The sequence below is a fragment of the Pituophis catenifer genome, unplaced genomic scaffold, assembly GCF_029215685.1.
Source record: "Pituophis catenifer annectens isolate HBS135680 unplaced genomic scaffold, rPitCat1.0.hap2 SCAF_3, whole genome shotgun sequence".
Taxonomy (NCBI): Eukaryota; Metazoa; Chordata; class Lepidosauria; order Squamata; family Colubridae; genus Pituophis; species Pituophis catenifer.
In genome coordinates, this window is record NW_027256883.1 from 212,407,309 (window position 1) to 212,435,104 (window position 27,796).

General features: G+C 44.5%; 1 protein-coding gene across 1 annotated transcript in view; it reads left to right on the forward strand.

The window, feature by feature from the left end:
- The first annotated feature begins 11 nt into the window (after positions 1 to 11).
- The window catches only part of LOC139315114 (tyrosine-protein phosphatase non-receptor type substrate 1-like), a 32,595-nt gene continuing 4,810 nt past the window's right edge, over positions 12 to 27,796 (forward strand). Inside the window, exons 1-8 of the mRNA XM_070941134.1 lie at positions 12 to 90; positions 6,926 to 7,267; positions 8,463 to 8,789; positions 10,272 to 10,598; positions 13,696 to 13,860; positions 19,311 to 19,454; positions 24,389 to 24,730; positions 25,420 to 25,740. Coding sequence (XP_070797235.1) covers positions 12 to 90; positions 6,926 to 7,267; positions 8,463 to 8,789; positions 10,272 to 10,598; positions 13,696 to 13,860; positions 19,311 to 19,454; positions 24,389 to 24,730; positions 25,420 to 25,740 — 2,047 coding nt within the window. The remainder of the gene's footprint in view (positions 91 to 6,925; positions 7,268 to 8,462; positions 8,790 to 10,271; positions 10,599 to 13,695; positions 13,861 to 19,310; positions 19,455 to 24,388; positions 24,731 to 25,419; positions 25,741 to 27,796) is intronic.

Sequence of the window (27,796 nt, forward strand, 5' to 3'; positions counted from 1 at the left end):
CTGCTATCTGCATGGCTGACTTGAGGTCCTTCAGGAGAATCTGTGGTCCTCTTCAGCTGCTGCTGCTGCTCCTCCTTCTGCAAGATCTGGGTGAGTGTTGGCAGTTGAGATCAGACAGATTCCATTTTTAGATTTACAACTAGAGTAGAATCCAGTGAAAGAGGAATGTGAAGGCTGCTTCAAATCTGGTGTGCTCTTCTGATGACCAGATGACCAGCGAGGAAGTGCACAGCCTTGGGTCTGCGCTCAGGGAAGTGAGGGGGAGTGGTGTGAAAGCAGCTTCCCTGCTCAGCCCTAACAAGCGATGCATCCATGGTGCCTGCACCACTGTCCTGAGAGAAGCAGAGAAGATTGCCGCTTGCAAGCAGACAAGCAGAGGTAGCAAGCGTATGCCACGCTGTGGGAAAAATGAGAGGCCCTGTTGTCCCGCAGAGCCTGCTGCTGCTTGAGTGGGGCGCGGGAAGGCAAGGAGAACGGCAAGACTCAGGGAGTAGGTCAGGTGGAGCTGGCTGACTCAGGGCTGCTCAGACGACGCCCCCCGCCACTGCCAGAAGTCTGAGAGCCTCGGCTTCAGATCACTCCGTCCCTCACTCTCTCTCACACACACATACACACAAACAGGTTGGAGAGCTCTCTTGCTCTCTCTCTCTCTCTCTCCAAGCGCCCCATGCACAGCCCATTTTCAGAAAGGACACGCACGGCTGGGCGTCCTTGGCTGCAGGAGGAGGCACAGTACAATGGGGTTGCTTTGTTTGCCACAGTGGTGCTTTGGGAGGGCAGGCGGACGTCTGCAGATGACAACTATAACGAATACGTCCGCCTGCCCTCCTGAAGCATCTCCACTGCTGTTCGCTTTCATTTTGCGGCGGGAGAAGGAAGAAAGCAAACAGCGCCGCCGCCGTGGTGCTCCAGGAGGCCAGGTGAATATCTGCAGCCAGGCAGGGAGGGAGGGTAATGAGAGTGGCGGCAGCGGCAGCCCCTTCAAAGCTGATCTGTCCCCGTCCACACACACACACAAACACAGCCAGCCAAGGTTTAAGGAAGCACTTGGCACACACCCAGGTCTTTATCTCCAACTTGGCAGCGATATACACACCGTCTGCCAAGTGCTTTTATTGCCACAGAAACAGAAAGATAATATACTCAGCATACAAGAGTCCAACAGAAACAATATTCCTCTCGGTAGCTTCGGACGAGGCTCTAGTGACTATCCAGGGTTTGTTTTTGTTCGTCACAGGGATCACTGGCCACCACCCTCTATTATATAGTCTCTGGGGTGTGGTCCAGTGACTCAGTTCTAATCCCTAGCACGCCTCCTGAGCTGCTGCAATTGTTTATCATGCCTTCGTTGGCGTGCGTCCAGGAATGACGTCTCTCCTTCACTCTCATCCGAGACACCTGTCTCCCGGCTAATCTCCTCTCCCTCGGCCGGCTCCTGAGACAGTGCCAGAGGGGAGGGGCCTGGAGAGGGAGGCCTGGCTGACTCCTCTTCCTCATGCTCGGAGCTTTCTTCCTCCGATGGGATAGGCTCAGAGGGCGGGGCCACAACAAAAGTGCAGTGCACGGAAGTGGCTGGCAAGGCGGGCATGGCAGCCCCGGGCTTGCCTGTTGAGTGGGTGACCAGGTGGGTGGGACCAGGGCCACCAGGGATGATTTCTACCAGTTTGGCAAACCGATGCCAATCATCACTACTGGTTCACCCAAACCGGTCCGAACCAGTAGGATTTCACCCTTGCACCATCCCCCTCCTTTAAAATTTGGGATTCTGGTTTTGAAGTGGGCTGTTTTGCACCTTTCCCAACTGCACCTATCCACATCTACATCTATATATCTATATATTACTAAATCTGTCCTGTTTGTCTGTGTGTAACCATTAACTGGGAGCAACAGTGCACCATAGATGGATAGCTTTAAAACCAGGGTATCTAGACTAGACTAATTTACAGAATGGAACCAGAATCCAGGACCTGCAACTCTCGTGGAGTTAAAATTTGGTAAATTTTACGGAACAATTTATGAAGGGAGGAACCAAGCATGTGTATATGTTTGTTATGTATGTGTATGGGTAGATATATTCTTTCTTTTGAGAGCAGGCAACAGAATTTCATTTTTAATGTGCACCAGTACACGCAAGGAATTTGTCTTTGGTGCATATGCTCTCAGCGTACATAAAATAAAACATATGTTCATCAAGAATCATAAAGTACAATACTTAATGATAGTCATAGGGTACAGAATAGAATAGAATAGAATAGAATAGAATAGAATAGAATAGAATAGAATAGAATAGAATAGAATAGAATAGAATAGAATAGAATAGAATAGAATAGAAAATGTGGAATGGAATGGAATGGAATGGAATGGAATGGAACGGAACGGAACAGAACGGAATGCAGAATGGAATGGAATGGAATGGAATGGAATGGAATGGAATGGAATGGAATGGAATAGAATAGAATAGAATAGAATAGAATAGAATAGAATAGAATAGAATAGAATAGAATAGAATAGAATAGAATAGAATAGGGTAGGGTAGGGTAGGGTAGGGTAGGGTAGGGTAGGGTAGGGTAGAATAGAATAGAATAGAATAGAATAGAATAGAATAGAATAGAATAGAATAGAATAGAATAGAATAACTTTATTGGCCAAGTGTGATTGGACACACAAGGAATTTGTCTTGGTGCATACGCTCTCAGTGTACATAAAAAGAGAAGATACGTTCGTCAGGAATCATAAGGTACAACACTTAATGATCGTCATAGGGTACAAATAAGCAATCTGGAAACAATATCAATATAAATCATAAGGATACAGCCATACAGTCATAAGTGGGAGGAGATGGGTGGTGAGAACAATGAGAAGATTAATACTAATGCAGACTTAATGAATAGTTTGACAGTGTTGAGGGAATTATTTGTTTAGCAGAGTGATGGCGTTCGGGAAAAAACTGTCCTTGTGTCTAGTTGTTCCGGTGTGCAGTGCTCTATAGCGTCGTTTTGAGGGTAGGAGTTGAAACATTTTATGTCCAGGATGTGAGGGGTCTGTAAATATTTTCACAGCCCTCTTTTTGACTCGTGCAGTATACAGGTCCTCAATGGAAGGCAGGTTGGTAGCAATTGTATTTGTAAATTTACAATGTTATTTTATTTATGATTTTATGATTATTAATATTACAATTTTATTTATTTATTAATGATACAAGTAAAAACATATACAATCTATCACAATTCAACCACATAAATTCTTTCGTCTGTGAAGATTACATCAATACCAATTCCATTCCTATTTGTCACAGAATACTAGCATAGAAATTTCTAAACTTTCAATTTATCAATAATCCTTTATCCCAACATTCCTCCTCCTCTCCAACCAATGATACATTTTATTCCATATTTCATAATATTCCATTTCACTCTTTATCTTTGAGTGCCAGAGTCAACCTGTCCATTCCAGCAATATCATATTTAATACCTCTTCTTCTGCAAAATTTTTCCAATTTTGCATGAAGGCCAATCTTGCTGCCGTTAGAATATGTAACATTAGATATATTGTTCCCTTGTTATATTTGTCTTTTGTAATACCCAGTAAAAAAAGTTCTGGCTTTAACTCTATGTTTTGCATTAACATCTCTTCCAGCCATTGTTTTATCTGGTGACAAAAATCTCTGGCTTTCGGGCATTCCCACCACATATGATAAAAAGTCCCCGGCATTGCCTTACATTTCCAACACATCGGTAAAAGGTTTTTGCTCATTTTAGCTAATCTTGTGGGTGGGAGATGCCACCCACCACGAGCTCCATTTTCATTGGCAGAGAGTTGCAGGAGGCCATCGCAGCCACAACTAGAGCTTGCAAGGGCCACGGGGGCCCACCTAAGCTCCGTTTTCACTGGCAGAGGGTTGCAGGAGACCGTTGCACCTGAAAACAGAGCTCGGGAGTCCATTTTCGCTGGCAGAGCACTCAGCCCCCACAGGCGCCCCCGACACAAGTGATGAAGGAGCTGGCCATGCTCACCCTGGCCACACTCACCCGATCCCCAAGGTCTAACACAATCCTGATGCGGCCCTCAATGAAATCAAGCTTGACACGCCTGGAATAGGTAACATGAAATAAACTTTTGAATGCTATCCTGGTTCCTGATTTCTTGCACCTGATATGAGCGATCAGAATGCACGGGCAAATTTCTATTTTTGTCTTACATTATCTTTATAACTTTTTAAAATTACCGAATTCTGTGCATCACTGTATTTGACTAACTTCCAAATAAGTTGGTGAGAACTGAGAACTATTTATACAATGAGAAGATTACAGCACGGGAAAGAGGAAGAAACAAGAGAGGGTTAATTTTGATGTACAAATATTGCTCAATCCATCTAAGCAACAAAACATAGATGCCAATGGCATTTTTTAAAAAGGCATCTAAAAAATGAAGATGTATGCAATGAGAAATGTTAGCATTACTAAAACAAATGCTGGGCACGCTATAAATATATACGATTCATTGAATTTACCAGATCTAGCATGGAGGAACATCCCACTTACAACATAAGGAACCAAATTCACTAGAATTTTAAGCAACCTGCGGGCAGGATTCGGCCTGTGTGCCTTGAGATTGATACCCCTGATGTAGAACATCCCAGTGCACACATTCTGGAGAGACAAAAATTCCCTTGAGGATGGTCTTCCAAGCCTGAAAGCTTGGAAGAATAAACCTTTCGTCCCAGGGATCTTAGAGGTCTTCTAGTACAACCACCTGCTCAAACAGGAAATCCTATGCCAGTGATGGCTAACCCCGCCCCTTGTGCATGCGTGTACGCTCCCCGCATGCACCCAACTCCCCACGCATGTGCCTGCGGGCCACCGCACGCCCCACATCCCCCACGCATGCATATGCATGTGCCCCACGCGCATGCCCCTCCCCCCACACATGCATGGCAGAGACTTGAAGACCAGCTGGCTGGTGGGAGGCGCATGCATTTGCATGGTGGAGCTGAACTGGCGCGACGGCTCATGTGCCCACAAAGAGGGCGCTGCATGCCACCTCTGGCACGCGTGCCATAGGTTTGCCATCACGGCTCTAAGATAATCAGTTATTGCAGGATCCGATCTGGGTCGATCACCGGGATCAGAGGCTTTGTCTTCTGAGCTTTCGGACTCATGCTGGAACTCATTCTCAGCAGTGGTGGGTTCCTCCAGGTTCGGCCCAGTTCTGCCGAGCCGGTAGCGGTGATGATATGATGTCACCGAACCGGTTCTGCCCCCCCATCCCCCTGCCCCCCACCCCCGTGTTATTCTTACCTTTTATTTGGCCCCACCCCCAATCTATTGCTGCCTCCTGAGTCCCAGCTGATGGCTAGAGGGGAAAAAACTGTTTAAACTCTTGCCGCGGGGCTTCAAAGGGCCGCCCTACAGCTGATCAGTGTTAAAAGAAAATAAATGAGTAGACCGGTGCCTCCAAAAACAAATGAGTAGACCGGTGCCTCCAAAAACAGATGAGTAGACCAGTGCCTGCAAAAACAAATGAGTAGACCGGTACAGCTCTGCAAGCAGTTAAAAGCCTGGTAGACCAGTACCTCAGCTAAATCCTAAAGAATTGTCACATGACCATCAAGCCATGCCCACAAAATAAGCCACGCCCACAGAACCGGCAGTAAAAAAATTTAGAACCTACTCCTGATCCTCAGGGAACTTCTATCTAGCAGTGTGTGCTGTTCTGTGCGTGATATTTATAATGTATGTGGCTTTTTTAGATGTTGGTTGGAGTGTGTTGATGGCTGGTTGACGACTGACCCAGATTGTATCCTGCACCATTATCCTGGGACACATATAATTGCCTTCATTCGCAATCAGCTATTACTTACAGCTTAATGCCCTTAAGCAGGGATTTCTTTGAGGGCGGGATCAGCATTGTAGTTTTCCTCCGCGGGGAAGGCTCGCATGGGAGGACCAGCAGGGGGGCCAGGATGGATGCCTCCTGCAGCACCCTGCTGGCCAAAATGGGGTGCGGGGGGCCCACACGCAACCCCCCTGCACCTTGTTTTCATCCTTTATGGCCTCCTGCAACACTCTGCCAATCAAAAATGGGCCGCGTGGCCCATTTTTGGGCTCTTTTTTGGGGTCATTTTCTACCTGTTTCGGGGCCATTTTCCATCAGTTTTGGGCCCATTTTTCACCCATTTTTCGGACCCATTTTTGAGCCCCTTTTCCGCCCATTTTTGGACCCATTATCCACCCATTTTCCACCTGTTTTAGGCTCATTTTTAACTGTTTTTCGAGCCCATTTTTGAGTCATTTTTTGGCTTGTTTTTCACCCATTTGTCGCCCATCTTTGGCCCAATTTTGGCCTATTTTCAGCCCATTTTCGGCCAGCAGAGTGCTGCAGGAAGCCATGGAGGGTGAAAATGAGGTCCGGATGGGCTGCACGTGGCTTATTTTAGCCACCAGAGACACCAGCGGACCGGTGCTTTGATATTTCCAGGCCGGCCCCACAGGCTGGATTTAAGCACCCTGCGGGCCTGCCCTTAAGCATAAACAAAGAAAAACTGGAAAGCAATATAATCTGAGATGGATAAAAATGTACTCCAAAATCAGTGGGCAAGGACCCTTGGATATAATGTAATGCTTGAACAATGGGTGAATATGTGGATGACAGGTTTAAAATTCACATCAAATTAAAATCAAAACACCCTAGAAAGATACAAGTTGAATAAAAGCAAATAAAATGCAAAACTCGCCCACCTTATAAATTAGCCCTCTGCACGGTGGTCATTCAAAGATGGTCAGTTCATAAGCCAGAAGGTTGGCATTAGGAAATGCAAATAATTCTTCTGTCCGAAGGAGACCACCAATGGTCCTTTTGCCCCAGAAGAGTGGTAACCACTTTCTAGAAGAAACCCAGTTACAAAAGTGTCTCTTTTTTGTTTCAGTTGTTACAGGACAGAACGTAGAGGTAACCCAACTTCCGGAAACCGTATCGGTGAAAGCTGGAGAGGACCTCACTCTAAGGTGTACATTGACTGGAGGAAATATACCTGGAAGCGTGCGGTGGTACAAAGGGCTGGACAGAAACCAGACCCCCATTTACAGCGATAAACAAGGATCTTCCAACAGGGGGGTCAGGGTCATCCCAGGATCCAACACGGACTTCAGCATCAACATCCAAAACGTCCGCCCTGAAGATGCTGGGACCTACTATTGTGTGAAGTTCAGGGCAGGGAACCCAGAGAGAGAGCTGGCTTCAGGGAAAGGCACTCTGGTCTCCGTGATTGGTAAGTGGCCCTCTACATTTGATTTCTGGGGACGGAGGGAGATGGGACCGAGATGCCCTACGCACTGTTACTCATGCGCTGGTCACCTCACGGATTGACTACTGCAATGCTCTCTACATGGGGCTGCCCTTGAGGACCACTCGGAGGCTTCAGCTGGTGCAAAATGCAGCCGCGCAGGTTGTGATGGGAGAATCCCGATACTCCCATGTTACACCCCTCCTGCGCGTTTTGCATTGGCTACCGGTTGCCCTCCGGGTGAGATTCAAGGTGCTGGTGATGACCTATAAAGCCCAACATGGCTTAGGACCAGGATATTTGGCGGACCACTTACAGCCAGCAACGATATCCCATCGCCCGGTTCGCGCCCATAGAGAGGGCCTACTCAGGGTGCCGTCGGCTAGACAGTGGCAGCTAGCGGCCCCCAGGGATAGAGCCTTCTTGGTCGGTGTGCCTGAGAATCAACTCCCCTTGGAGCTCCGATTAGCTCCTGACCTTCGCACCTTCCGCCGGGAATTAAAAACTTGGCTTTTCAAATCCCTTGACCTGGACTGATGATGGGGTTTTAATTGGTTTTAAGGGTTAATTTTAAATTTTTTAGATTTTGGTCTTTATTTTATATTGTGGTTTGTGTTTTATTGTTGTGAGCCGCCCTGAGTCCATTGTGAGATAGGGCGGCATATAAGCCGAATAAAATAAATAAAATAAATAAATGTTCCCAGTCAACCATAAGATATGTGGGAGTAAATCCAATGTTCAAAGGGTCAGTGTATTCGTGACTGGCAGAGACATGGTAACAAGGTCAGCTAATGAATGAGGCTTAGTAACAAGGTCAGCCAATGGAAGCTGAAACAGCAAGGAGCCTGGGCGTGGCTTAGCTCTGGCTCTGAGCTCTGAATTGGAACGGAAACTGTTCTCTGCTGTCCTGGCCTGTGTTTGTACCTACTTACAATCTCTCCTCTTTACCGTGTTGGAAAACCTGCTTTTGGTATTGTATATATGACTTATGTGTTATTATGTATATGAAGAGAAGTTAATGAATCCTGCTGAATCAGTTACCTGTGTGTGCTTCCTGGATGTGATTGCTGCTGCAAACTCTGACACAAAGTTGAGCCTTTCCAACCACAAACCATTTTGGGGCCTCCTGTATTGTCTCTGAAGAACGTCAACTGATGTCTCTCTCTATTTTCTCCCTCAGCCATGCCATCCCAGCCCGTGGTTCTTGGCCCCAGAAGAAGAATCACGGCGGGGTCTCGGGCCTCCTTCAGCTGCTCCACAGGGGGATTCTCCCCCCAAAAGATCACGGTCAGCTGGTGGAAAGATGGGAAAAAAATATCGGATGGCCAGACCAACATCCTGAATTCTGATGAAAAGCAGAGCATCTCGTACCGAGCGGAGAACATGGTGGAAATCCTGCTGGAGCGAGGAGACGTGAAGTCCCAGCTGACCTGCCAGATCCAACACAGATCATTGGAGGGTCGTGGTCCTCTCCAGCAGACCTTCGCACTTGGGGATGTCCTAAGAGGTAGGTGAACCTTGAGTTGCAGAGAGGGACGAGGCAAAGGAGTCTAGACCTGGTAAAAGGCATCTCCATGGCAGTGGAAATGGCACCAGGAAGACCCAGTTTCTTGTCCCGTGGAAGTCCACTGAGACCAACCCCACTTTCTCAACCCATCCTACCTCACAGGGCTGTGGTTATATGGGGAGCAGGTCTTTAGAAAGACCTTCCACCTCTGGCTCTTTCCCCAGGGACTTGGGTCAAGTTGAGTGGGCAAGATATCTTTTAAATCTGATTAGTCCAGAATTGTTTCACTTTGCTTTAGTGGTGTGCTCTGTTTTTTTTTTCCTTTGTATTTTTGCTCAGTGACTTTGCACGCTGCCCAGAGTCCAATTATTTGAGTTGGGTGGCCAAATACAGGCAGTCCTCAACTTACAACCATTCATTCAGTGACTGTCCAAAGTTACAACGGAACTTTGGACAGTGAAAAAAAGTGAATTGCGACCATTTTCCCTACTTATGATCCTGGCAGCATCCCCAAGGTCACGTCATCAAAATCCAGACATTTGGCAACTGGCATGTACTTAGGACGGTTGCTGCATCCTAAGGTCATGTGATCCCCCTTTTGCAACCTGCAAAGTCAAGGGAGAAGCCAGATTCACTTAACAACCGTGTTACTAGTTTAACAAATACGGTGATTCGCGTAACGAATGCGGCAAGAACATTTGTAAAATGGGGCAAAACTCATTTAACAATGTCTTGCTTAGCCAGGGAAACTTTGAACTCAATTGTATACACATACAACAAAATTCACTTAACACACAAAGACCGGGTCCAACACACATAACAATCCCCAAACACACTCCCACCCACCACAATTCCTCACCCCTAAACCACCCAAACATCCACACAACAGACCAAGTAATGCTGTCCAACAGCTCACTGATGGTGGCCCTTTAGTTCATTGTTGAGTGCCATTATAGCTCTGGGATAAAAACTATTCAGAAGATGTGTGGTCCGAGTTTTAATTGTTCTGTATCTTCTGCCAGAAGGCAACAGTCCAAAAAGATAATAAGCAGGATAGGAAGAGTCTCTGAGAAGGTTATGCAACTTCCTCAAACAGCGAGATTCGAAGATGTCGTCCAGGGCTGGTAGCTGGAGCCCGATGATATTCTGGGCAGTTTTAATGATTCTCTGTAGAGCTTTTTTTTTCTGCTACAGAGCTGCTCCCATACCATGCAAGAATGCTGTATGTCAGGACACTCTCAATGGTGCTGCGATAGTAGGACAGAAGTAGAGGCTGAGATAGATTTATCTTCCTGAGCATTCTCAGGAAGTACAGCCTCTTCTCTGCCTTCTTCACAAGCATGTTAGCATTCATAGTCCATGAGAGGTGCTTCGAGATATAAATGCCCAGAAATTTAAAAGATGGTCTTCTACCATCTTCTGCATGCAGGAACCAGGAGTCTGAAGATCTTCTGACTGACCTCTTTGGCTTTCTTTGCTCAGTTCCTCCCAAGGTCCGTCTTGAGATCAACCCACCTTCTCCTGTCCAGCTGAACTCCTCAGTGACGGTCACTTGCAACGCAGAAAGCTTTTATCCAGAGGACGCAAAAGTGGAGTTGTTTTCCAAGGATGCCCAGGCCAGAAAAGGAAAGCTTGGCGTGAAGACCTCGAATCCAGACGGGACTTTTTCCCTCAAGAACAACTTAGAGATGATGGCCAACGAAGACAAGAACTCCTCCATGTTCCTTTGCCAGGTCCAGCATGATTCCCAGCATCTGGTCAACGAAACCGCTAGGCTCTTAATCAGGATGCAACTTGAAGACAACAGAAGTGTGGGCGGTCCTATTGAAAGTAAGTTTGTGATCCTTTCCACACTAATTTTTTTTTTCTCTTTAGCATCAATTATGATCATATAAAATCAGCCAGACACTACACTCTCGCCTCTGACTTGGAAGGTTGACGGTTCAATCCTAGGCAGCGGCAGATGCTTCTCTCCTAGGGCGCAAAGAAACAATATCTGCTGCGAACTCTGCACAGGTGTCAGGAAGGGCATCCGACCAGTAAATGCTCAGCTCCAATTAGTGGTCCTGACTCTACTCCAAATTAAGGGATTGCAAGGTTGTAGGAAGTGACTTTTTAGATGATAGATAGATAGATAGATAGATAGATAGAGAGAGAGAGAGAGAGATAGATGATAGATAGATAGATAGATAGATAGATAGATAGATAGATAGATGATAGATGATAGAAAGATAGATAGGTAGATGATAGATAGATGATATATAGATAGAGATAGAAGATGGTAGAGGGAATAGAATAGAATAGAATAGAATAGAATAGAATAGAATAGAATAGAATAGAATAGAATAGAATAGAATAGAATTTTTTATTGGCCAAGTGTGATTGGACACAAGGAATTTGTCTTGGAGCAAATGCTCTCAGTGTACATAAAAGATTATACATCTTTTACATAAATATATAATAAAAGTACATAAATAGATGATAGCAATGTAGGTAGTGTAGAAAGTTAGCACCCACCCCTCTGCTAGAAGAGTGAAATAGTTTGAGAAATATTAAAAAAGGCAGAATATTATATTTCCCTGGATGGAAAACTGAGAAACACATTTTTTTTAGAGAGAGAAAGCAACCCCCACCTTTCTTAATAGCCCTGAGTGGATGTCAGCACTTAAGAGATAAAGAACTTATTGAAAAAAGCAAGTATCTAGGTGGCTCTATATTCATGGACAAAAATTCCCTGCCGCAAGGTCTGAACAAAGGTGGGATTAACCCTCATTCAAGATCCAAACCAGGAGAAACCCATAATAGGAATTGCCCCACACCCTTTCAGAACATAAGCTCCTTCAGTAGACCATCTCAGTTGCATCACCCCCAGCAAATTTCAACTAAACTTAGCTCAGGCACACATGACCCCTGTCTGACAACAGCCAATAGAATACATGTTCTTGCACAGGAACAGGAAGCTCAAGTGCAAAGCCCCACTCTCAACTCCATGTGGTCAGAATCCCAGAATCCATGTGGTTCTGCTTCATCATTAAACCATCTCTATAACAAGCCTCCAGCCTCCATTTTGTCTCCAGTGCCTTTCTCCCGGCTTGGAAGTGGAACTGGATATTTCTTCCAACAGTAGGTAGATGGGTGATAGATAGATACATAGATAGATGGATGGATAGATGGATGGATGGATGGATGGACGGATGGACAAATGATGGATGATAGATAGATAGATAGATATGACAGATAGATGATAGATGATAGATGGATGATGGATGATGGATGATGGATAGATAGATAGATAGATAGATAGATAGATAGATAGATAGATAGATAAATACAGGGGTGAAATCTAAATTTTTTTGCTACCGGTTCTGTGGGTGGGGCTTAATTAGTGGGCGGGGCTTGGTGGTAAGGTGACTGGGTGTGGGCGTGGCCAAGTCAATGTCACTTCTTTGCCCTTTTTTAACCTACAAAACACAACACAACACAACTGGCACAGCCACAATGTAAAAGCAGCTGTGCTAGACCCAAAATGGCCCTCGCAACAAGCAGGAACTTCACACAGCCACAAAGAGCCCAAAAAAACAACTTTCACACTTTACACACACACAACACAACACAACACAACTGGCTCAGCCACAATGTAAAAGCAGCTGTGCTAGACTCAAAATGGCCCCGCAACAAGCAGGAACCTCACACAGCCACAAAAAGCCCCCCAAAAAACAACTTTCACGCTTTACACACACAAAATTCCATATACAGCTTTGTGAGATTTTGTGTGTTTGTGTAGTTAGAGTGAAACACTACAGAAACACACTAAATCTCAGAAAGCTGCACAAATATTATTTTATTTTTATTTATTTTTATTTTTATATAAAAGCAGCTAAATTTAAAACTTCCTAAATTTTAAATGGCTAGGTCTAAAAAAAGAACAACTTAAAAAAAAACCCAATTAACTATTTTTTTTAAAGCTCCCAAAGGGGAAAAAACTTACCCAATAGAACAGGGGTCTCCAACCTTGGCAACTTTAAGACCTGTGGACTTCAACTCCCAGAATTCCTCAGCCAGCTTTGCTGGGAGTTGAAGTCCACAAGTGCAGATAGAGCTGCTCACCGATGAGCTTGATTGTAGGCAGGGAGATTCATTTGCTTGCTGATGCAATGGATTGCAGGTATTACAGCAAGTGCAGCAGCTAAGGTAAGCAAGCTGGAGGCTGGGGGTGGGGGGAGAAAAAAAGAAACTTTTTTTCTTTTAAATGGGTCTGACCATCCAAGCTGAGTTGCCTGATTAGCAGGCAACTCAGCTGAGATTGTCAGAGCTTGACTGCTCAGAGCCATTTAAAAGGAAAAAAAAGGCTCTGATGATCGCGGGGCTCAGCTGGGCATGGGGGGCGGGGGCAGGGATTTTTGCTACCGGTTCTCCAAACTGCCCGCCGCCATCGCGACTTACTCGCCCGAGCCGGTCCGAACCGGGAGCATTTCACCCCTGCTTGAAGCGCACCCGGAAGACCCCTGGGAGCCAGTGCAGCTCGCGCAGGAGCGGTGTTATGTGGGAGCGCCATGCAGCTCCCGTAATTACCCGCGCGGCCGCATTCTGGGCCAGTTGGAGCCTCCGGGTGCTCTTCAAGGGGAGCCCCATGTAGAGAGCCCCATCCCTGCACCCCCTGTGCATGCACCCTTCCCCTCTGCACATGTGCAGCAGAGATCTGAAGATCAGCTGGCTAGCGGGAGGCATGCACACATACACGGTGGAGCTGGGCTGGGGCGAGAACTGGCATGTCCCATACATGCCATAGGTTCATCATCACGGGAATAGGGTCTCCTGCTTGAGCAGGGGGCTGGACTAGAAGACCTCCAAGGACCCTTCCAACTCTGTTATTCTGTTTTGTTAATCCACTGTCTTTTCTCCACAGGCTCACAGCTACTATCCCTCCTTGTTCTCTGCATTGCACTTTTCCTGAGCAAAGCAGCTATCCTTCTTTTCGTGTCTTGCCTCTTCCTAGTAAAAGTGTTTGGACGCAAGAGGACAAAACCTCATTCTGGAACATTCCACGAAGTGAAACCATCTGGACTTTCAAGTTAGGGACTCATGTTCCCCACAGATTTTCAGGATGAGAAAGGATCCGATTAGGGAATCAGTAATAATATTATTAAAATGCTTGTATCATGAGTGCTTCACTCTGCCAAATGTATAAAGTTATACGGAGATTAAAAAGAAAAATAATGGGCAATATAGCTTATTGTTATGTAGAAAGGTATCTACATTTCTACACAGGGGGGAGAATAGACGGGTGGTAAAGTATGTTATAATACAATGTGGATGGATTTCACCTTGGGGAAGTCATGGGAGGAGGGGAGGGTTAGGGGGGGTTAGGGAGGGATGGGGGGGAAATGGGGAAAAATTGGTATTTGTAAAACTTTTTCAATAAAAAAAAAAGAAAAGAAAAATAACCTTACTTTTCTGCCATGTCTGGGACTTTAATCGAATCTTCCTTAAAATGTAAATGCTGATTCTTTATTAGAAAGAAAGAAAGAAAGAAAGAAAGAAAGAAAGAAAGAAAGAAAGAAAGAAAGAAAGAAAGAAAGAAAGAAAGAAAGAAAACTGAAGAAATTGTTCTTTCGGACATGCATTGAAATGAAAACTTGTTAGAGTTTGCAGCAATCCATCCAGCACACAAGTAAATAATTCAGCAGGATTCATTTATAGAAGATACTTGTTTATATACAACAATATAAAACTCCGGAGGCAGCAAAGAACAACTAGATGGCAGTGGCCCCCGCTCTGCCTCCGATACAGAGCCCTCGTCCGAGTTTTCCCCAGCCCCCAGGACTGGCCCAAGTTCCTCCCCAAACTCCTCACTGTCCATCTCTGCTGCCAGCTCTGTTGGCCACTGGCGGCCACAACCCTCACCTCACAAGATATCCTAAGGAAATCATCCAGATTTAAGGAAAGATCACATGCTCCCAAAAAGGCAGTAAAAAAATCAGACAGAGTGCCAAGCTTGCATCCTTCCTCTTGGAAGTACCCCCCAAAAGTACCCCCCCCCCCAAGCAGTGTAAAAAGCTTTTTAAAAAGTCAAGTCCCTAGCAAAAAAAAAAAAACCAACCTCCAGAGAATCTGGGCATACTGCCAAGAACCATTAATAGGCGGTTTCTGAAAACACTTAAGCAGGACAATAAAAATAAGGATTAGGCTAGAAACAACACAGAGGCACACCAGAATGTTTCCTTCCTGCCTTCCTGACAGGAGTAGCTCTGTAAAGTGGGAAAAACAAAAAGCTGTTGGAAGTAGATTTCGTCCAACAACTGGTTTGCTGAACTGCTCAGAAAGTTAACAAACGGTTCTTCTGAACCGGTGCGAACCGGATGAATCCCAACCTTTGCCTTGGCTCCTTCTTATGGTTAAATAGCATCACTACAGGGGTATTTTTGCATGAATATTAATTTATAAAATTTAGTAAAAACTAATAAAATAATATAACACACAGTTATTTATTTGCTTGCAGAAGTTATAAAAGAGCAACTATAAAAAAAACATATAATTCAGGAGTGTAGACATGCTTTGGAAGGATGAAGTGATATAAAATGTTAAATCTCTATGTTCAATCCTTGTGTCTGTATATTATTTGTACAGAGATCATTTTCCAAGAATTATGTCATTCTATAATTTACATAATGGGTACAAAGAAAATGTGGTGTCGCTTTCAAATATTTTGCTCTACTTACTTGATTTAATTGTCTATCTCATATTGGTTTCTATATGTCTGCAAAAAAGGAACAGAAATAACTAAGAATTGGGCTCAGAAGACCCTGTTGCCAACATTTAACTTTTTTTTAAAAAAATTATCTGTATAATTTTTATTGAAATTATCACAGTACGTATGTTATGTATATGTATACTTTTTAGAGCAGGCAACAGAATTTCATTTTTAATGTGTGCCAGTTTGCTCACAGAAAAAAAAGGCAAATAAAGATTATCATATCTTCTCCAGACTCCTTAGGAAGAATTCGGGACGATGTTTGGAGTTCCTTATTCTATAGTTCTAAGTGGGCCCTATTGTCCAGGTTAGCTTCATACCAAAATCTTTCTTCTCTATCATGTACTGCAAAAAAATAAATAAATAAATAAAAAATCCACTCTATATTTACTGTATCTGTTTTACTTCTCCATTAAGTTGATGAATCTCCTAATTTATTTATTTATTTATTAGTCATATTTCTATGCCGCCCACTCTCCGAGGACTCTGGGCGGCTTACACCAAAGACAGTATACTAAATAGCATATTGCCCCCTAACAATCTGGGTCCTCATTTTACCCATCTCGGAAGGATGGAAGGCTCAGTCAACCTTGAGCCGGTGAGATTTGATCTGCTGATCTGCTGAGCTAGCAGTCAGCTGAAGTAGCTGCAGTACTGCACTCTAACCACTGCACCACCTTGGCTCTCATGAAGATACTTTAAGAGCCAATTAATCTTTTCTTCGGTTTTTCCTTCCTTCCCTGAATCACTTGAAGTGTTTCATTTGATTATTCCTGCAAAATACTTTCTAGGGGTTCAGATTCCCCTTTCCTACTTTTTTTTCTAGTAACCAACTTGTCATGAAACTATGAATGGTGAGGTTTATTCTGCTAAATTAGCGTCTTACAAGCAATGTTTTGCTTATTGTCTCCACCTTGTGTTCAAATAGCACCATTTATCAGGAGTGAAATGCTCCCGGTTTGGACTGGATCGACCGATCCGGTAGCGATGGAGGTGGGTGGTTCGGAGAACCGGTAGCAAAAATCCCTGTGCCCCCCCCCCCCATTGCCCAGCTGAGCCGTGCAATCATCAGAGGTTTTTTTTTTAATTTTTAAAAGCATTTTTTCTACAACATCTTCGGCCGAAAAAATGCTTTTAAAAGTAAAAAAAAAAAAGCCTCTGATGATCGTGTGGCTCAGCTTTGATCGTCAAAGGGATCATCAGCTAATGATTCCAGCTGAGTTGCCTGATTGGCAGAGGCTTTTTTTTCTTTTAAATGCCTCTGAGGATCCAAGCTGAGTTGCCTGATTGGCAGAGGCTTTTAAAAGAAAAAAAGCCTCTGCCGATCAGGCAACTCAGCTGGAATCGTCAGAGCTTTTGAAAGCATTTTTTTACAACGACTTCGCCAAAGAGGTTGTAGAAAAAATGGTTTTAAAAGAAAAAAAATTGGCCTCGCCCACCCAGTCACATTACCCCCACCACCAAGCCACGTCCACAGAACCAGTAGTAACAAATTTTAGATTTCACCACTGACATTTATGAATGGCTTACAGGCAATATTCTGGTCTTTGACTCCCTCTTTTAATTAAACAGCAAAATATCCCAACACAGTCAGGAAGTTTTAAGATTGATGTTGATTCCTCATTAAACAACTTCAGTTAAAATTGGAAGTTTTTTTTCCCATGCACAATAAACTTCCTGAAATAACCACTTATAAAAGTCTTATTCAAAAAGAGCAGAGAACAAAGCAAAGTCAAATGTCTATGGACCTTCTCAGCCATCCAGGTCATGGTTGACCCTGTTAAGGATATTGGTGTTGTGTTACCAACCAGCAGAGTAAATGCACAAGGAAACATTGCTGAGTGCAATAAATAAGAGATATGCAAACTAGTTTATCAAAAGCTTACTTTATAGTAGAAAAAACAGTCTCATAGTCTTTAAACAAAGTCCACGTCTTTGCCAGTTAAATCAGTCCAGTAGTTACAGATATCTTCTTACCAAACAGACATTAGTTGGTTAGAATAACAAACTCACTCTGGTTCACAAACCACGATGGTAACAGATCCATCAAACGATGATTAGCAGAATGTTAGCAACTCCTCACAATGGCAGCATATCATACTCTGGTAGCATATCACATCAGCTTCATACACAATGGCAGCGTATCATAGCAGCAACTGAACACGTTACAATACCTTGCTTAAATACTCTCACAACCAGTCATTACCTAATTACAGCATGACTCAGCATTAAAGTCACATAATACATTTACAGATTAAAGTTACAGTACACATATATTGCCTGGACAACTTGTTAGGCTCAAACCATATCCTAACAGTCCCAAAGGTGCTTTTTTAAGAACCTCTTCAGCTTCTTCGATGGGAAGAGAAACATCTTCAAAGAAAAAATGAGAAAGTCCAGTTGCCTGTTGAAAAAACACCTTTGGGAAAAGCAAAGTCCTCCAAAGAAATTTAAATGCTTAAATTTCAAAATTTCAAAAATCTAAAAAGTGGTTGCAGGCTTTCCTTATACTGGCACAATTTCATCGTTTTTGTCCACTTGCCATTTTAGAATCACAGTTTCAAAAAAACAAAACAAAACAGGAAACTTGTAGGTCTGTCTGTTCTATAGATCTTTTTCTGCAACCGATGAACTTTAGGATTAAGAGAGCTCCTACCACTCTAACCCAGTGGTTAGAGTGCAGTACTGCAGGCTACTTCTGCTGACTGCCGGCTGCCTGCAATTTGGCAGTTCGATTCTGACCGGATCAAGGTTGACTCAGCCTTCCATCCTTCCGAGGTGGATAAAATGAGGACCCAGATTGTTGGGGGCAAGAGGTTGACTTTGTAAACTGCTTAGAGAGGGCTGTAAAGCATTGTGAAGTGGTATATAAGTCTAAGGGCTAGTGCTATTACGATAAAGGGGCATGGTGGCTCTATGGTTAGAACTCAGGCTTGACGATCAACAAGCCCGAGTTTGAGACCCAAATACTGTGTGATGGGGTGAGCTCCCACCACTCGTTCCCGCTCCTGCTCACCAAGCAGTTCAAAAGCATATCAAAATGCAAGTAGATAAATAGGTACCACTTTGGTGGGAACCCATGCGGGGATGAGAGGAGAGCCCCCATTGGATGCTCCCAGGCAACGGTGACATCACCAACTTGGACATGCCTCTGAGTCCCATCAGCTACCAAACATCTACTGCCTCCGACACAGTAGGCTCCTAGCTTTCTATAAATTGTCATACACTAAATACTGCGGGGGCACCTACTATCTGGAACGAGCTCCCCCCGGAGATATGGAGGATCCCGGATCTGCGCACTTCCCGCCGTGCTCTTAAGACCCTCCTATTCCAGCAGGCCAGCCTGGCCTAATTTTCTCCCCTTCTTTTAAATTTTTGAAACTGAAATTTTAATTTGTTTTTAAATTATTGGGAATTTTAATTGTCTCGGGCGAAATTATTTAATTTGGTTTTAATTATGTTTTTTAACTTTTGTATTTATGTGTTTTATTCTGTGCCTGTTCACCGCCCTGAGTTCTTCGGGAGTAGGGCGGTATACAAATTTAATAAAAGAAAAGAAAAAAATACTAATTCCAAACCCAGGTCCAATTATCATTTGGTCAAACCTTCAAATCACTGGAGTCAACTAATCAGCCACAGAATGCAACTCCTGTGCATTTTTATGATCTCCTTTACTGGATATTGATCACTTCCTTAGTAACTCAAACTTGGGAAATGTCCGAATTTACAAGGAGGAAATAAGAGTTCCTCTTTTGCTCCTTTTGCTGTAGGAAAGATCTGTTGGGTAAGATGTGAAGTCATTCCAGATGTTTCTCCTGCTGCTATCGGCATGGCTGCCTTGAGGTCCTTCAAGAGAATCCCTGGTCCTCTTCAGCTGCTGCTGCTGCTACTGTTGCTTCTTCCGCGGGATCTGGGTGAGTGCTGATAGTTGAGATCGGGCAGGTTCCATTTTCAGATTTAAAACTAGAGTAGGATCCAGCACAAGAGGAATGTGAAGGCTGCTTCAAGTTTGCTGGGCTCTTCTGAAGAGTGCGATGACCAGATTCCCCTGAAAAGGCCAGTCCCATATGTTAAATTTGGGGGAGGAGAATATTTCTTTCAAAAATACCAAGTGAAACAGAAGTAATAGGGAAAATTTTAGAATGCGCTGAAATGGATAGGTTAACCAAAGAATTACAAGAAAGAGAAGAATCAGACTAATATAAAATATGGAATAATTGGTATAATTGGTTAAAAATCAGAAATATACAAAAAATATAGGGGAAATATTACCGATTTAAATATATATATATAATAAAAAATGTTATTAGATTAAGGAGAGGTGAAGGAATATATCATAAGTAGAATTGTAAAACGTCACTCTGAAAAAATGCTTAAGAAGAAATTACACTCTTTTTGTGTATATGTTGTATAAATGGTTGTTGTGTATATGTTACGTATGTCTTTTTTAATATTTATATTCAATAAAAACTACTTTTACAAAAGTTTAACCGGTGACCCCGATTTCTATCCCTGTGAGAAGAAAGAAATCATGCCTAGAACATGCATGATTTTCTCTAAAGCCAACATGCTTTGATTTAGCCTCCACCTGTATTTTTAACACATGGCAGGAGTACTCTATCTCCCCCCTTTTTAAAATTTGTGGTTCTGGTTTTGAAATGGGTTGTTTTGTACCTTTCCCAACTGCACCTATCAACATCTATCAACATTTACACTTATATATCTATATACTACTACTCTATATACTACTACTATCTATATACTACTAAATCTGTCCTGTTTGTCTGTATGTAACCATTAACTAGGAGCAACAGTGCACCATAGATGGATAGTTTTTAAACCAGGGTATCTCGACTAGACTAGACTAGACTAACGTACAGAACAAATCCAAAATCCAGGCTTTATGACTCTCATGGAATTAAAATTTAGTAAATTTTATACCACAAGTTATGGAGAAACGAACTAAGATAGTGAAGTGAAAACACCTAGCTGTAGGAGCTGACCAAGCTGACCCTAAAGGTGGAGTCAAATGCATCATCAGTTTGGCATCACTATGCCTCCGATTATGTCCATATTATCAATTTTCAGTTAAGATTTAAAGTAACAATCTCAAGCTTGTCCTCTTTTTCTTTCAAAGTGTACTAATGCATCCCTTTGCAACATTCCTTGTTGTGGCATATTGGAAATTTATTCTGTATATGTTATATATTTCTAAGACATTTTTTTCTGCTTCCCAGTCTATTGATTGAGCCAATTTTTTAAAAATCATTCTTGATATTCTTATTTATTGGCAGATTGTTGGCAGTTCACTCCCTTCTATCCAGGGCATGGCATTGTAAGCGATGCTTAGCAGGGTCTACATGATTGTCTGGCATGCCACACAACCTCTTCACAATTTGTTTTCCTTGTTACCTTCTTGGAGGGGGCTTTGTGATACCCAAAGCAGAACCTCTAGCTTCAGTCACAATTTTGTTCCATAAAACATCAACCTTGTGAATTCTCAGGTTTCCTCTTTTTGCTAATACCTTTATTATCTATCTTTCTCTAAATCCCCTTTGAAGTCCGTCGACTCATATCTGGCACCAATTCGTAGATCAGATTCTTGTATAAAGGTAACATGAAATAAACTTGTAGGACTTTTGCATGCTATCCTGGTTCCTGATTTCTTGCACCTGACATTAGCGAGCAGAATGCACGGGCAAATTTCTATTTTTATCTTATATTATCTTTATAACCTTTTAAAATTACCGGATTCTGTGCATCACTGTATTTGACTAACTTCCAAATAAGTTGGTGAGAACTAAGAAATAAGAAATGAGAAGAATACAGCACGGAAAAAAGGAAGAAACGAGAAAGGGTTAATGTCAGCACTTCAAGCTGCATTTACTCTAGTGCTGACATAAGGAGAAGGGAGGCATCTGGAAAGGGACGTTTGACTTTTCACCTACTTATTTTCCCTGGTTTAGGTTTAGGTTTTATTAAATTTGTATACCGCCCTACTCCCGAAGGACTCAGGGTGGTGAATAGGCACAGGATAAAATACAGAAATACAAAAGTTAAAAACAATTTAAAACCAAATTAAATAATATGGCCCACGACAATTAAAATCCCAATAAATTTAAAACAAATTTTAAAATTTCAATTTAAAATTTAAAAGAAAGGGAGAAAAATTAGGCCAGGCCGGCTTGCTGGAATAAGAGGGTCTTAAGAGCACGGCGGAAGGTGCGCAGATCCGGGATCCTCCGTATCTCCGGGGGGAGCTCGTTCCAGATAGTGGGTGCCCCCACAGAGAAGGCCCTCCCCCTGGGGGCCGCCAGTCGACACTGCTTGGCTGACGGCACCCGGAGGAGCCCCTCTCTATGAGAGCGTAACGGCTGGTGGAAGGCTGTTTGTGGTAGTAGGCGGTCTCATAAATAACCAGGTCCTAAGCCATGGAGCGCTTTAAAGGTGGTAACCAAAACCTTGAAGCGCACACGGAAGACCACTGGGAGCCAGTGCAGCTTGCGCAGGAGAGGTGTTACACGGGAGCACCATGTTGCTCCCATAACCACCTGCGCGGCCGCACTCTGCGCCAGTTGGAGCCTCCGCGTTCTCCTCAAGGGGAGCCCCATGTAGAGAGCATTACAATAGTCCAGGCAGGAGGTGACGAGGGCATGAGTGACTGTGTGTAAGGAGTCCCGATCCAGAAAGGGACGCAACTGGCGAATCAGGCGAACCTGATGAAAAATCCTCCTGGTCACAGCCATCAAGTGCTCTTCTAAAGACAGCTGTGAATCCAGGAGGACACCCAAGTTGCGAGCCCTCTCCGTGGGGGCCAGCGATTCACCCCCAATAGTCAGTGATGGCGTCAACTGACTATATCGGGACATCGGAAACCACAGCCACTCGGTCTTGGATGGGTTGAGCCTGAGCCTGTTCCTCCCCATCCAGATCCTCACGGCCTCCAGACACCGGGACATCACTTCAAGGGCATCATTGGGATAATATCCCCTTGGAGATGGGATGGGAGGGGGAAAATTCCTTTGAGCTGGAGTAGATTAGGGGTAGAATGACTTGGAAGATGGCCAATGAGTGCAGGGGAGTGGGGAACGTAAAGGGAGGGTTTTGGGGCTGGAAGTCAGTGTTGGCTTTGATGGAGTCAGGTTTAGAATGTCGTGCTTAATAAATAGGAGTTTTTCTTCAAAGACTTTGTTTGAAATGCAATTTATTTGAGACGACCTCGAAACTTGACAGTTAATTTTGGCGTACAAATATTGTTCAATCCATCTAACTAACAAGATAGATGACCCAATGGCATTTGTTTTTTAATTTTAAAAAGGGCATGTGAAAATGAAGATGTATGCAATGAGAAAGGTTAGCATTATTACTGAAACAAACCCTGGGCACACTATAAATAGATTCATTCAGTTGGAACTTACAAGATCTAGCATGAAGGAACCGGCAAATGCTACCACTGCTGGCCCCTCCCCTCCCTGCCCCTCCCCTCCCTACCTCTCCCACTCACTCCTTTTCGCGCCTCGCCTTCCTAGAGTCACCCCCGCAGCATAACTGCTGCTGCTTTTTGGTTCCCTCGTTTGCCTCGACCACGCCGCCCAGCTGATCTCTGCCTGCTGAGTCTTCCTTCGCTTCTGCTTACTGCTGTGAAAGTAAAACTGAAACTCCTCTCCTCTGCTTGTGTTTTGCATTTGGAACAGATTTCTTTTCAGGTGGGTAGGGTGAGTTGAACTCCTTAGCATCAGAGCATATTAATCATACTATAGGAAATACTGATGCTCTGACTGTCATTTTGAACAATCCTTTCTTAGTGAGCACCTAGAAGCCAAGAGGAACATACGTGGCAAATTTCACGTTTATAGGCTTTACGGTTCTGGAGATTTTGTGATGATGCATGAGTGGTATTTCACTTTTATATATATAGATTGAGTCCTTACCAAGGACCTGGGGTAGAGAAATCTGGATGTTTGACGGTGTTACAGATATCGTCACAGGATGGAAGCTGTCACAAGTAAAGCTGCCTTCTGCAATTGACTGATGGCAAATTTGTCAATGCCGATGGTATTCAAGTGGTGCTCCAGTTGTTTTGCGATTGCACCCAAGGCGCCTATGACTACTGGTCCTACCCTTGCTTGCCTTTGCCACAGTCGTTCTATTTCTATTTGTAGGTCTTTGTATTTTGTTATCTTCTCCAGTTCTTTCCCTTCTATTCTGCTGTTTCCAGGCACTACCACATCCATTATTGTTATGTTATGTTATGTTTATTTTATTATTTATTTTATTAGTCATACTTCTATGCTGCCCACTCTCCGAGGACTCTGGGCGGCTTACACCAAAGACAGTATACTAAATAGCATATTGCCCCCTAACAATCTGGGTCCTCATTTTACTCACCTCGGAAGGATGGAAGGCTGAGTCAACCTTGAGCCGGTGAGATTTGATCCGCTGATCTGCTGAACTAGCAGTCAGCTGAAGTAGCTGCAGTACTGCACTCTAACCACTGCGCCAGCTCGGTTCATGTTACGTTACGTTACATTTCGTTTCGTTATTTTATTTTATTTTTTTATTTATGAACATTTTAAAACTGCCTAAGAACTCCTGGGGCAGTTTATACTAAAACACACTAGAAAGATACAAGTTGAATAAAAGCGAATAAATTGCAAAACTCGCCCACTGTATAAATGAGCCCTCTGCATTCAAAAATGGTCAGATCATAAGCCAGAAGGTTGGCATTCAGGAAATGCAAATAATTCTCCTGTCCGAAGGAGACCACCAAAGGTCCTTTTTCCCCAAAAGAGTGGTAACCACTTCCTAGAGGAAACCCGGTTACAAAAGTGTCTCTTTTTTGTTTCAGTTGTTACAGGACAGAACATAGAGATAACCCAACTTCCGGAAACCGTATCGGTGAAAGCTGGAGAGGACTTCACTCTAAGGTGTACATTGACTGGAGGAATTATACCTGGAGGCGTGCGGTGGCACAAAGGGCTGGACAGAAACCAGACCCCCATTTACAGCGATAAACAAGGATCTTCCAACAGGGGGGTCAGGGTCATCCCAGGATCCAACACGGACTTCAGCATCAACATCCAAAACGTCCGTCCTGAAGATGCCGGGACCTACTATTGTGTGAAGTTCAGGGCAGGGAACCGAGAGAGAGAGCTGGCTTCGGGGAAAGGCACTCTGATCTCCGTGATTGGTAGGTGGGCCCCCACATTTGATTTCTGGGGATGGAGGGAGATGTTCCCAGTCAAAAGAGAGACACGTGGGAAGCTGAGTCTCTCTGTCCAAGATAAATCTTGGAGACTCCTGTATTGAAAATATTTACAGACCCCTCACATCCTGGACATAAATTGTTTCAACTCCTACCCTCAAAACAACTCTATAGAGCACTGTACACCGGAACAACTAGACACAAGAACAGTTTTTCCCCCAACGCCATCACTCTGCTAAACAACTCATTCCCACAACACTGTCAAACTATTCACTAAGTGTGCACTACTATTACTATTAGTCTTCTCACGGTTCCTATCACCCATCTCCTCCCACTTATGATGGCATGAATGTAACTTTGTTGCTTGGATCCTTACAATTTATTTATTGTTTCCTGATTGCTTGTTTGTACCCTATGACTATCATAGGGTACCTTAAAATTCTTGACGAATGTATCTTCTCTTTTTATGTACACTGAGAGCATATGCACCAAAGACAAATTCCTTGTGTGTCCAATCACACTTGGCCAATAAAGTATTCTATTCTATTCTATTCTATTCTATTCTATTCTATTCTATTCTATTCTATTCTATTCTATTCTATTCTATTCTATTCTATTCTATTGTCTCTGAGAAACATCAACTGATCTCTCTCTCTCTCTACTTTCTCCCTCAGCCAAGCCATCCCAGCCCTTGATTCGTGGCCCCACAACAAGAATCACGGTGGGGTCTCTGGCCTCCTTCAACTGCTCCTCAGATAGATTCTCCCCCCCAGAGATCACAGTCAGCTGGTTGAAGGATGGGAAAGAGAAACAGGTTGACCAGATCAGCAACCTGGACTCTGATGGAACAGAGAGCATGTCATACAAAGCGGAGAGCAGGTTGATAATCCCGCTGGAGCAAGGAGACGTGAAATCTCAGCTGACCTGCCAGATCCAACACAGATCGTTGGACAGTCCTCTCCAGCAGACCTTCGCACTTCGTGATGTCATAAGCGGTAGGTGAACCTTGGGTTGCAGAGAGGGATGAGGCCACGAGGTCCCAACCTAGTAGAGGGCCCTTCACGTAGAAGGAATACCACCAGGAAGAATAAAATTCTCGACCCATGGATGCCCATCAAGACCAGTTATGCTTTCTCAACTGAAGCTCCCTCACAGGGCTGTGGTTCTGGGGAACAGGTTTTTAGAATGTCCTTCTACTGTGTTTCCTCCAAAATATGGCCTACCCCGAAAACAAGCCCTAATCCAATTTTCACGTCTGAACCTAATATAAGCCCTACACATTTCAAGGTGCTGGTGCTAACCTATAAAGCCCTTCATTTCATTTCATTTCATTTCATTTATTCAAATTTCTATACCGCCCTTCTCCTTTCGGACTCAGGGCGGTGAACAGCCAAGATAAAAACATCTATACAAAACATCACAGTTTAAAAATAAAGTTAAAATAATTTATAATTTGGCCCATAATTTAAAACTTATCAATTAAAATCAATATTAAAATTTTAAAAACTAACCCTAAAATCAAGACAGACCGGCTAACTGGAAAAAATGAGTTTTTAGGGCCCGACGAAAAATCCGAAGGTCGGAGATCACTCGTATCTCTGGGGGTAGATTGTTCCATAGGGTAGGTGCCACCACAGAGAAGGCTCTCCTCCTGGGGGTCATCAGCCGGCATTGTCTGGCCGACGGCACCCTGAGGAGGCCCTCTCTGTGGGAGCGAACCGGCCGGTGGGAGGCTATTGGTGGCAGAAGGCGGTCCCGTAAGTACCCTGGCCCTAAGCCATGGAGCGCTTTAAAGGTGATCACCAACACCTTGAAGCGCACCCGGAAGTCCACCGGAAGCCAATGCAGCTCGCGCAGGAGAGGAGTCACATGGGAGCGCCCCGTCGCTCCCATAATCCCCCGCGCAGCCGCATTCTGCACCAGTTGGAGCCTCCGGGTGTACCCCAAGGGGAGCCCCATGTAGAGAGCGTTACAATAGTCCAGACGAGAAGTGACGAGTGCTTGAGTGACCGTGCGTAGGGAGTCCCGGTCCAGAAAGGGGCGCAACTGGCGTATCAGGCGAACCTGACAAAAAGCCCCCCTGGCCACGGCTGTCATATGCCCTTCTAAAGACAGCCGCGCATCCAGGAGGACACCCAAGTTGCGGGCCCTCTCCGTGGGGGCCAATGATTCGCCCCCAATAACCAGCGATGGCGTCAGCTGGCTATACCGGGACGCCGGCAGCCACAGCCACTCGGTCTTGGAAGGGTTGAGTCGAAGCCTGTTTCTCCCCATCCAGACCCGCACGGCCTCCAGGCACTGGGACATCACTTCCAAGGCATCATTGGGATGGTCTGGGGTGGAAATGTACAGCTGAGTATCATCAGCGTACTGATGGAACTCCACCCCAAAACCACGGATGATCTCACCCAGCGGCTTCACATAAATGTTGAACAGGAGGGGCGAGAGGACCGACCCTTGCGGCACCCCACAAACAAGGCGCCTTGGGGTCGACCGCTGCCCCCCTGTCAACACGGATTGCGACCGGTCGGAGAGATAGGAGGAGAACCACCGCAAAACGGTGCCCCCCACTCCCAATCCCTCCAGCCGGCGCAACATGATACCATGGTCGATGGTATCAAAAGCCGCTGAGAGGTCTAATAGGACCAGGATAGAGGAAGAACCCCTATCCCGGGCCCTCCAGAGATCATCCACCAATGCGACCAATGCCGTTTCCGTGCTGTACCCAGGTCTGAAGCCGGACTGGAGCGGATCCAGATAGACAGCTTCATCCAGGTACTGGGGAAGCTGTCGCGCCACCACACTCTCAACAACCTTCGCAATAAAGCGAAGGTTGGAGACTGGACGATAGTTAGCCAAAACAGCCGGATCCAGGGATGGCTTCTTGAGGAGAGGCCTCACCACCGCCTCTTTCAAGGCAGGCGGCAGGACACCCTCACTCAAAGAAGCGTTAATAATCCCCTGGAGCCAGCCTCGTGTAACCTCCCGGGAAGCCAGCACCAACCAGGAGGGACACGGGTCCAATAAACATGTGGTTGCGTTCAGCCGCCC